At 41.2% G+C, this 11825-nt stretch overlaps 1 protein-coding gene across 1 annotated transcript; it reads right to left on the reverse strand.

Annotated features, from left to right (window-relative positions):
* Window positions 1-8176: 8176 nt before the first annotated feature.
* LOC121796906 (uncharacterized protein K02A2.6-like) lies at window positions 8177-11343 on the reverse strand. The gene is made up of 5 exons (XM_042195673.1): window positions 9981-11343; window positions 9668-9870; window positions 9444-9550; window positions 9085-9334; window positions 8177-8539 (listed from the first exon to the last, which is right to left on the reverse strand). Exons 1-5 carry the CDS (start codon window positions 11341-11343, stop codon window positions 8177-8179), a joined length of 2286 nt encoding a protein of 761 aa, XP_042051607.1.
* Window positions 11344-11825: the final 482 nt, after the last annotated feature.

An 11825-nucleotide genomic window follows, 5' to 3' on the forward strand; every position in this document is an offset into this window, starting at 1 on the left:
CTTAGGAAATGAAAGCTAACTACTCTATCTACTGGGTCCAAGAATCGAACACGTACGACACATGCATGACTCAGAATGTAAAATTAACTTGAGAAACAAAATCAAACAAACTGGAGACTAAACTGACTTTCCTAACGTGGCCAAACAAACTAGCACAGAAAGTGGGGACCAAATTTCCTTAAGTAGCCAGGTGCTGAAAAGATGCAAAAAAGTAGAAGGACAAGGCAGAGAGAATAGATAGATTGCAGCTTTGATTCTAAATACTAACAAACTTCATCTTCTTCAGGAATCCAACGGGAAAACAAAATAAAACAGAGTAATAAACGTCATGAAAGCAGAGCAAGTTCCAGATCTGAAATTAAACAAGGAATTAGAGGCTAAAGTCAACAGATCTAAACTACTGGACCTAGTGGATATAAGAACGAACAGTAAACAACCATAATCATGCAGAATTTAAACAGCAAACTCCAGATCCACTACGATTCACAAAATTCCAACGTCTCCACAATCAGATCTCCAACCTCCAACATTAATCCAACAGATCCCAACTCCAAACATCCAACAAACAACAAAAACAAGGTACAAAAACAACAAACAAACATCAACTCAGCAAGATCCAGCAAAAACCAACAGAAACTTCCATAATATTAACAACTAAGTTCAAATCTTTTAGATCCAAGTCACAAAGAACAACTATCAAGCTCAAAACCCGCAAATACTTAAGAACGAGAAGTAATCTAAAGCAGGAAATGAAATATTGTTTCTTCGCCCACGTAGGACGGTGTTACACAACAGCAAAATGAACTAGAACCACCATGGTAGCCGGAAGTCACCCCATATCCAAGTGCGTAGTAAACTAAAGTGTATTTTTGAAGTGAATGTGTGTAAATGAATGAGAGATGGATGATGGACGAAGAGAAAAGATCCCCCCATTTTTCAATGTTGAGGTCATTATATAGGTGAGGCTCTGATCCCTAGGGCATCCTCTCTGTGAATTGATGCTTGTACCCCTGAGTAGGATCTTTTAAAGCCTGTTCTTGATCCATTCTGCTTTTGTCGCCATCTTCTTGATTCCCCTAGGTCCGAGCGATGACCACATGGTTTTCTACTTCAAAATCAACTCTTTTGCATCTGCCAGGTCAATCAACACAAACTCCTGGGTCCGGCAGATTTCTTACTCACCTGAACTTAGAAACATACATTAGATTTCAAAAAGCCAGAATTTTAACCCAAAACCAATGCATGAAATGAGCTTTATCACTACTCTAGTCATTACACTTCATTCCCAAGTCATCCTCATCAGACCTACCCTCCCGAGACAGGGAATCACTTTTCGACATGGTCAAATGAGGACTGGCAAACTCAAGATGCTCATCACTAACAAGACCAAACTTGTCCTGATCAACATCGATATCCACCTCCACCTCGACAGAGTTTTGAACCATCCTTGAATGAGAATCAATGTGCAGAACCTGCAAGGGAAATGAGCGAGGGGTGGTACGCTTCACAGCAGAGCATGAGGAGCTGCACGAGGTCAAATGATGAATTGGTAATGGAAATGCAGTGCACTTATGATGAGCAGAAATCCAACGTAGATGAAATGATAAAGCAGGTCACTCTACTAACTGAGCTGATGAAGGGGATACAAGAGGACAGAGCAAGGTCTGAGGTGAATGAGAACAAGAGGAGAAAGGAAGAAGTTGTGAGTGAAGCCGAGGAAAAAGAACCACCAGAAGCGGGGGAAAAGTCAGAAGGATTACCGGAGAAACAAGGGGGGGTAGGAGATGTTGAGATAGAATTAGCAGAAAATGAGTCCCAAGCTAAAAAAGAGTCGATCACCACACCTCCTGAGGACAAAGCGTCACAGGACATTCCAGAGGAACCAAAAGATGAACCTCGAGAGAAAGAAGATGGGGTCATCCAGTGTAGTGTGGAAGTCGACAATACACTATTCTATCTCCAGTTAAAAACAGTGCATGTGCTTGGTGAGAAGGTGTGAGACTCTACAACTGCGGTGGAAGGAGAGAATACACCAGCAAAGACACCACCTCTAGTGATTGACAAGTCTGAAGGGTATTGCTATGGAGAAGTGAACCAGAGCTGAAGAAGGGGGGAACTAAAAGAAAGGCTGTAGGGTTTACCTGCTGGGTGCAGCTACAACCGTGGCCAGAACCGGTTAGGATGGAAAAACCTCCTAACCCTGGACTGGGTCCCAAGGAGAATAAGAAGGTTCAGGGGACGCACAAGAATCTCAAGAAAAAGCGGGGTACCATGGTGGTGATGTACCCTCAGAAAAATCAGTGGATAGAAAAGAGAAGAGTTAATCCTGGATCTCCAATCGAAGATTATTCCCATAATGGTTTCCCGACTTCTAAGCTGATCAAGTTGAAAAAGAAATCAAAACCACTTGATCCAGTCATTTGCAAATGTAGCAACGGGAACCCGAAGAAGGATGACTATGAGGAGGAAAGGAAACTGCCAAACCAAAGGCACCATGGTGCAGAAATTATCAATTGGGCATAATGTACTACTTGTCAAGTTTTGGTGGAAGTCGAAGCAAGTCAGATTCAGAAGAGCAAGTGCCCACTTGCAGCTCAACCGATCCACCACATCCTGAGGATTACAAAGTTTCAGGGAGTATCCTGCTTTATAACTTTCTCTTTGTCAATCCATCTGAAAAGAAAAGAAAGAAATAAGTCAGCAGTATGTGTAGTTGGAGAAATCCCACTATGCACACTCAGCTTGATCAAATGAATAAATGGTCGCGAAGCAATTCTCGGGTGTTCACTTGCTCAACTCAATTCACATACATGTGAACCTGATCAAGAGGACTCTGAGAATTACCTACGACCTGGAATAAATGTTTTTATTTTATCCCTTATTTTATTCTAAGAAAAATGCTCAAAAATCTAATTTTTAGAAAACAACAAAAATATTTTTAAAATTTTTGTACGTAGCAGGTTGGGATTTAAATGAAACTCAATCTTGAAGATTTTCTACCAGAGTTTCACAAAACCTTTCAATTTTACCTTATTTTTAAGCACAGTTTTAGCAATTAAGTGAAAAAGAAAGTTACTGTGCAACTTTTGCCTTTTAACCGGGAAAAGCTAAAAAAGGAAAAAATAAAAGGAATAATATAAATCCTCGATTTTTGAATTTTGGCGTAGGAAGGCGAGCGGGCTTTGACGTCACGAAGATCGTTTCACCTTGCTCCGTAGATATCTAAACGTACTTCACCCCCCATCTTTTCATATCTCAGCCAAAGTTAGACCGCCTATTCTCAAAGAAAAGAATAAACCCCGAACCCTAATCCCCTCGCTCTCACCTTCTGCAAAGCACCTTTTCAGCCAAAAATGGACAACCCCTCTACCTCCGGTCCACCACAGATACCTTCCGCCGGACGTCGAGTTCGGTTGATCCCTGAACTCATAGGCCAGAGGGCATAGCTCTTCCTACATCGCAATCGGAGACGTCTAACGGCAATTATTACTCTAGGATCATGGAGGAGGCGATGGCGCTCAATCGTGAAGGAGTCAATGAGGGCGAGATAAACTCTAACGAGAGTTCAACCGAAGTTGTAACCCCATTGGGCACCCAGATGAGCCCTACATCGTCGTCCTCTCTCAGATTCAGCACAGACGACGAAGAAGAGGCGGAGGAAAGCCAGGGGAGGAAGAGAACAGATCGAACTTTCGAAGAAATTGCGTCTAAAGTAATTAGGGAGATGCGCGAAGCTGAAGAGAGGAAGGAGAAAAAGTCAAAAGAAAAGCAAGGAGCTGGGGAGCCACTCCAAATTCCTATATAAGCGACCAACATGGAACCCAAGAGAATCCCATTAGAGAGATTCACGACCTGACAGAAACAGATAATGAGGGGGTAGCTGCGTCTGATGACTGGAGGAGTCAAATGGAGGACACAGTGAACTTACTGATACTAGAGAATGCGGAGCAAAATGCTATGCTGAAGGCTCATAGGGAGCAAATGACCATGACGGTCAACCTGGTGGATAGATTAATCTCTTGGATGAATAGGGAGACTCAATCATCCAACCAACCCTCGCCGGCAGTCTCAGCAGCAGGACGGAATGCACCTCAACAGAATGTCCCAGATACCAACCTTGCAGGAACTTCGAGGAAAAGGTAGCCAACCACCACCACCAGCCAACCACCCTATGCAGATCCTAGCAGATCCTAGTAAACTTTAGTTTTTGGTTCATTTTTACCTTTTTCAGCTTGAGCATGCTAATTTCTGCCTGTGTATATATGCCGGTTAAAGAATTTTGTGTTCTCTCCCACTTAGACCACTGTTTGGTCTAAGTGTGAGAAGTTTCTGTATGATCAATGGTGGCCTATGCCTCATGAGATAATTTCTGCTTATGGTCGTGCTAAAATGTTCGCATGTTCCTGCCTGTGTATATGTATTCTTCTCCTACTTAGCCCAGTGTCTGGTCTAAGTATGAGAAGTTTACCTGTTTTACTTGCCATTATGGTTATGTATGTATGTGTCCTTCCCACACTTAGCCAATTGCATGGTCTAAGTATGAGAAGTTTTTGTTAAAGATATGTATGTGTAATCTGGTTGTCTGTCTGTTCTTCTTACACTTCTTAGCCCACTTCTTGGTCTAAGTGTGAGAAGTTTCTCTATTTTTTTCTGTGATAATTGTTCATGTTTCAAATTTGACATGTTTTTATCTTCTCCCACTTAGCCCATTGCTTGGTCTAAGTATGAGAAGTTTGTTTCTCTCCTTTTGACACCAACCACTCTGTTTTTCCACTTCAAGTCACTTGAGGACAAGCTGTAATGAAGTGGGAGGGGGGAAACAGTTGGTGTATTTAATGTCAAGGTTATGTGTTTTGTTTAGCTAGGAATCTTCTGTTAGTATTTTGCTTTATGTGTTTTCAGACAAGAACTTGTTTAAGAAAATAAAGACAAGATTCCCTTAGTAAGAGTGAATGAAGAGAGGATACATGTTGATTTGTGAGTTTCCCTTCTTTAATGAACCAAAATCAGCTTGGAAGATGTTAGAAAGATAGAAGTAGCTTTAATATAATCCCTCTGTGAAGCCCTCTAAAATGTGAGTTAAAAGTCAGAGTATAACACTTTCTACTGAAATAAAAAAATAGAGAGGCTGACATTGATGCTTAGAGGGAAATGACATAGGCTAGCAAGGACTAAAGGCAATAAGATCAACCAGTTGAGCCTAATTCTTTCAAACCAGATGAACCTGCCTCATTGTAAAGGCACCCCCTAGTTACACCTTTTAAGCCTTAAATATGATCATCCCTTCTTTGGAAACCCTAAGCCTTCATATCATGTGAACAAGGGAATAGACTTAAATAGGACTCTCACCTTTATACACTACAACCCTTGCCCCCATTACAACCTAAATAAAGACCTCAAGGAGTTAGCTCCTGTCAATAGAACTCTAGCATCAACGGTATGGCAAAATGAGTGAGAGAATGATCCTAATAATTCTGGTGATGATTGAGTGACCGGGTGAATCCAACAGTTGAGAAGATAGAAGCTATCTTGACAAACAGGTAGAAGATGGGAGGAAAAGGAATCTGAGACTATAGACGATTGGATTGACCTTAAGCTTGTGGGGACGATTGCCAAACAACATAAAACCATTCCTATCCTTTTTGTCTTTTATCTTTATTTCTCAATATGTTTAGTTTACTTATGTGTTTTTCCTTTCTAGGTCTTTTACATATTTGTGTTATTTTTAAGTTGTTTTAAATAAGAACCATGCGTTGAAACTTGCCTCTTTTCTTTTTCTTTTCTTTCATACTTGAGGACAAGTATGGGTTAAGTGTGAGCAGTTTGATAAGGCTCGTTTGCATGTGTTATGTCGTAAAACTACATCAAATTCTGTAACTAACGTCCAGTTTTGAGCCAGGTATGTGTGAAAATCCGCCATATTCAGAAAATGAGTTGATCAACTGGGCGGACGAATGGATCAGGAGAAGGAGTCAAATTTGTTGCGTAAATGGATCAAGTTTAGTCAAATGACATGCAGCAGGAGCACCCAATGAGAAGACTGATGTGTCGCACAAGAAAGATCCTCAAGGGTAAAGCAGACTTTTCAAAGAACAACTGCCCTAGGGATCAAGACCTCATGCCTTCCTATAAACAGACATAGAGAAGGAGGAAGGAGGTAGCTTCCAACGGTGACGCTCATTAGTTTTCAGCTCTCTTCTAGAGCTGGAATTGAGAGCTCTCAATACTTCATATTCCTGATTTCCATCGCGCACACACTTGTTCCTGTTTTAGTTTAGTTAAGTTTAGTGGTAGTTTGGTGTTGGTTTTCCGCACTTTTATCTTTCGGTTCTGTTATTTCGCTTCGAGAAGATGCGATGAAACAATTTCCTACTTTCGTTTATTTGTTTTCAATTTACTTTCAATGTTGTCGACTCTTAGATGTTTTGATTCAGTAGATTTGAAGTTATGATTTCGGTTCAGTTGAAATGTTCTATTTCCATGCATGAATTTTCTGATCTGTTTTGATTTTCGTTTGATGTCGCATGTCTTGGCTCAAAATGTTTTGTTTCGTGTTCTGCTTTAGTTAGATCTGAGTTTTCTGTTCAAGTTTATGTCTCATTGTGAAGGAAATCATGAATAGGATGTTTTGATCGAGTAGTTTATGTTTTATTTCTGCATGATCATGGTTTAGTTTCTAGTTTACGTAGATGTAGTTTATATTTTAGGAGTAGATTTAAGTTTACAAGTTGTTACGATGTTTCGTCTTTCATAACTTTTTAGATCTGTTTTCTTTCTGCTCCGTTTTTCATGTTGATTCGGTGAAGAAGATGAAGTTGTTAAAAAAAATTACCTTATTGTACACTTTGCAGGGGACTGATAGTCCCCTGTTTATGTTGTTTGTCCATTTATGGAAAGTTAGTTGAGTTGATCAAGTAGTTTTAGTTTCGTCTAGTAAGTTGATCAGTTTAATTAGTTTAGTTGCTCAAGTCAAGTAGTTTAACTTAACCTACCCCCTAGAAAGCCTGGCCACAGCCATTCCCATTCCATGTCCAACAACAAATGTCAAACACATCATCTCTGTGGGATCGATCTTTACTTCCATATATTAGTTAATAGTATTATGGGTTAAGTGGGTTAAAGTTTTGAAAACAAAATTTTTAGATTTTGGTTCATCTCACTCAAGTCAAATCTAAGTCGAGTTGATCAGCCTGAGTTTCCAGTGGATCCACTCACCGGCATTTTGCAGGTAGAAGGCACGCATAGACCAGCTGGATCAGTTTGATAATTTAACTTGAGCAAGCCACAACGATAAATTAAGAGAATGAAGAACAGAGAATAAAAAAAAGTGGAGCTTTCAGTATTTCTTGAATCGTTCTGCGACTTTCCTTTCATTTTTCTTGGTGGATTGTGGTGGATTCGAGAGCTAGGGTTTGCTTTCACCGAAATCTGCAGATAAAATCGTGGTGAGAAATTTTTGGTGTAGTTGGGGGAGTAGAGTATGGAGGTTTCAAATAAGCCTATTCTATTCGCGACCTTTCGGTTTCCTTCCAAAAATCTCCATTTTCCCCATTTTTTCCCTACATGTGCCGGTCATTCCCTCCTTTTTAACACTTAGCGAAAATTGAAAATTTTATCTAAAACTTGGGAATTCAGACCAGTTCGATCAAGTAAGATTTTAAACTTTTCAAAGGGTGCAGCTTGATCCACCTGATCTGAATCCCCGAAAATATTTTTTCCATTTTTTAAACTTTTACTTTGTTTGGATTTTCATTTTAGAAACTAAAGAAGACACTATTCAAAACTATGTACAAGTCTTGTAAATATTCTAGAGATTCACTTGATCCATTTATGATTCGACATGCTTCGGCCAACTGATCAAGTGGATCACCTAGAACGTTTGCAAGCTGAACAACTTAGGCGAGAACATCGGTTGTGCACAGTGGAATTTCTTCCACTGTAGACGCTTCCGAGTTGTCCCTAAATGGCTTCACCCGGCGACGATGGTATATGGTCCCTTACACTTAGATTTCATCTTTCCCGGCATCAGCTTAAGTCTTGACTGGAACAATAGAACTTTATGTCCCACTTGCAGCTCTTTCATCCTCAGATTCTTGTCATGCCACAGCTTGGTTTTCTTCTTAAACCACATGGATGCATCATAGGACTCCAGTCTGAGTTCTTCCAACTCTTGCAGTTAGAGCTTCCTTTCTTTAGCACACCCTTCAGGTTGCATGTTCACTTCCTTGACTGGCCAATACGCCTTGTGCTCAATACCCACAGGATGATGAGCCTCCACCCACTTAGATACATAGTCAACTACGACTAAAATGTAAGAATTCCCATAGGATGAATGAAAAGGGCCCATAAAATCCATTCCACATACATCAAATATCTCACAAACCACGATGGGTACTTGCGGCATCTCATCTTTGGCAGAAATCCCTTCTGTCAACTGACATCGACTACACCTCTTGCAGAATTCATAGGCATCCTTGTGTAGATCCGGCCAATAGAAACCACTATCCAGGACTTTCCTGGCTGTCTTTTTCGGACCAAACTAACCACCGCAGGCGAGAGAGTGACAATGAACCAATATATCTTCTTGATCCGACTCAGGGATGCACCTTCTGATGACTTGATCAACTCTCATTTTCCATAGGTAAGGGTCATCCCAGAAGTAGTACTTGGCTTCACTCTTAATCTTTAACCTTTGAGCTCTAGTCACCACTGGTGTAGAACGCAGTTCTCCAGTCACCAAATAATTCGCCAGATCAGCGAACCACGGTTCAGCTTGACTTCTGCTTACTCCATTCAAAAAGGCTACTAGATCAGTTGCGTCGAGCATATTCTTCCAACTGATCAAGACATTTGACCCCTGGGAAAAATACAGATGCTTTCCGGAAAAGCATCGTGGACATCTTATTTATCCTCTCATTGATTTATTCTGTTCAAGTGGTCAGCCACTCTCTTCTCTGTCCCAGCTTTATCCTTTGCCTCCTAATAGAATTCTTGCAGTAGCAACTCCCAAGGGATCAGTTTGGGTTTGGACTCTTTTTTCACCAAAAGGTATTTGATTGCTGCATGGTCAGTATAAACAATAACCTTGGACCCAAGTAAATAAGGGCGAAAATTTTCAAAAGAGTACACTATAGCCAGCATCTCTTTCTCCATAGTATCATAATTCTTCTGAGCTTGGTTGAGAGTTTTAGAAGCATAGAAGATGACATAACTTTTCCCATTTATTTTCTGTCCAAGGGCTGCTCCCACTGCAAAGTTGTTGGCGTTGCACTTCACCTCAAAAGGATGATTCCAGACAGGAGCTGCTGATGATTGGGGCTGAGACAAGTCGATCCTTCAAGACTTGGAACGCCTTCTGACATGGTTCATCTAAAACAAATTCTACATCATTTTTTGGAAGGTAGGTTAATGGCTGAGCGATTTTTGCAAAGTCCCTGATGAACCTCCTATAAAACCCAGCATGTCCCAGAAATGCCCGTATCTCTTTCTGATTGGTAGGGAACGACAATTTGTTTATCACCTCCACCTTCGCCTTATCAACTTGTATCCCCTTCTTTGACACGATATGACCCAGAACAATTCATTCAGGGACCATGAAATGGCACTTCTCGAAATTTAACACTCGATCCAGATTACCAAGGCACGACTCAAAAGAATTCCAATAGACTGTGAAATCGTCCATGAAGATCTCAATGCAGTCTTCGAGCAAGTCGGAGAAAATACTCATCATGAACATTTGAAATGTCCCTGGTGCATTACCGAGGCCAAATGACATCCTCCTATACGCATATGTCCCAAATGGGCATGTGAAAGTTTTCTTTTTCTGATCTTCGGGGTCCACATAAATCTGAAAATACCCGTTGTAGCCATCTAAAAAGCAAAAATACTGCTTACCGGCTAATCTCTCGAGCATCTTATCAATGAAGGTAGTGGAAAATGATCTTTCCTCGTAGCATCATTCAATTTCTGATAATCAATACACATCCTCCACCCTGTAACCAATCTTGTGGGCACCAGCTCGTTCTTATCATTTTTAACCACCTGAATTCCAGACTTCTTTGGTACCATATGTATAGGACTGACCCATTTGCTATTAGAAATGGAGTAAATAATCCCCAACGCTAGTAGCTTCAGCACTTCTTTTAGAACCTCTTCTCTCATGTTGGGGTTCAGCTTCCTTTGTTGCTCTCTGTGAGCCTTCGCACCATCTTCAAGGTGTATGTGATGCATACAGAGGTCAGGACTGATGCCGACCAAGTCCGACAAGGTCCATCCGATGGCCTTCTGGTTTCTCCTCAATACTTCCAATAACTCTTCCTCTTGCTTCTCAGTTAAGTGGCTGTTGATGATTATTGGAAAGGTTTCTTCATCTCCGAGGTAGACATACTTTAATCCCGGGGGTAACGTCTTCAACTCTTTCTTAGGTGTGACCGCCTCCTGGGGTAATGGATTTTTCTCCATATCCTTTGCTGCTAATTCCTCAAAATCGGACACCTTTTCCAGACTGCTCAGTTGAGCAGAACCAGTTGATCTAGTAGAAGTCGGCTTCTGGCAGAATCCTATGATTGCATCATTAATCTCTTCATCGGTCATGTTCTGAGTCAAAAGTGTTTCACACCATCCGGAAACCTCTTCTTCAATTGAGTCATTCATTTCAGCAGCTGCAAGCTGCTCCTGTAGAAGTTTAGTCTCTTGAAATTCTTGGACTAATGGGTATATCACATCCAAAGAATGTAGATTTTCAGTATCCAATGGTTTTTTCATTGCTTCGTCAATATTGAAAGTGAATTTCCCCACATGATAATCTAAGCAAATTCTACTGTCACTCACATCAATTATAGTTTTGGCCGTTCGCAGGAATGGCCTCCCCAACAATACTCCACTGGATTCACCAGCTTCAGACTCATTCATACGGATCACGTGAAAATCAGCAGGGTATAGGAAATCATGTACCCTCACGATCACATTTTCCAGTACTCCTCCAAGACTAATGCATGATCTATCCGCGAGCTGGATAACCACCTTTATATCTACTAGGCTGACTCTAGTCAATCTCTTGTAAACTGAGAAAGGCAACACATTAATAGAGGCCCCCAAATCACACATAGCATGCTGAATCTTAACATCACCAATAATGATGGGTATAGTAAATATCCCAGGGTCAGTTCTCTTGGAATGAAGTCTCTTCTTCTGGATTACAGCAGACACACTTTCTCCAATCACAATCTTCCCATCGGCCTTATCTTTTCCAGCTATGAAGTCCTTGATAAACCTGCTGAACGGAGGTAGTTTCAATGCTTGTAGAACCAGCAGGTTGATCTCAAGCTTGCCAAAAATCTCCATGAAATATGTCGGGTCCTCCTTCTGCCTTTTGGGCTCTCCCCTGTATGGGTAAGGTTTCAGGCGCTTGACTGCATTGCTCGTTCCTTCATACGGGGTCATCCCCCTCATGCTTCTTAACTTCCTCAATCAACTCTTCTGGTTCTGGATCAAGAGGTTGTGGTTCGACAAACTGAGGAGATGGTTCTATTGCCTCCTTTAAGAGGGTGTCCTCACTGTTATCTTTTCCATCTTCCTCCTCTGTTCTGCCCAAGGGTTCGTCATAGTCTTTACCCGACCTCGGAGTGATTTTGCTAATGTTAGCTTTGTCTGGCATCTTGACAGTAGCAGGAATCCGACCATCATGTCCACGTATTTCATTCAACGTCGTGGCCATCTGGGATAGTTGTTTAGTCAGCATATGCATAGCCGCTTTCTGTTCTTGCTGGGCATCCTGTATCTTATGCACCAAATCATTATTGGCTTGCATGTTTCCTTGAATGTGT

Source organism: Salvia splendens, chromosome 3 (genome assembly GCF_004379255.2).
Source record: "Salvia splendens isolate huo1 chromosome 3, SspV2, whole genome shotgun sequence".
NCBI classification, from domain to species: Eukaryota; Viridiplantae; Streptophyta; class Magnoliopsida; order Lamiales; family Lamiaceae; genus Salvia; species Salvia splendens.

What these genes read in the sequence shown, in the direction of transcription:
- LOC121796906 (XM_042195673.1), bottom strand. Translation starts at nt 11,343, where the DNA reads ATGGAGATTTTTGGCAAGCTTGAGATCAACCTGCTGGTTCTACAAGCA. An exon ending in GGTTACAGGGTGGAGGATGT is followed by an intron (nt 9,871 to 9,980) that starts GTATTGATTATC and finishes TTTGCTTTTTAG; the next exon opens with ATGGCTACAACGGGTATTTT. An exon ending in CTTATTTACTTGGGTCCAAG is followed by an intron (nt 8,540 to 9,084) that starts GTTATTGTTTAT and finishes TGCGGTGGTTAG; the next exon opens with TTTGGTCCGAAAAAGACAGC.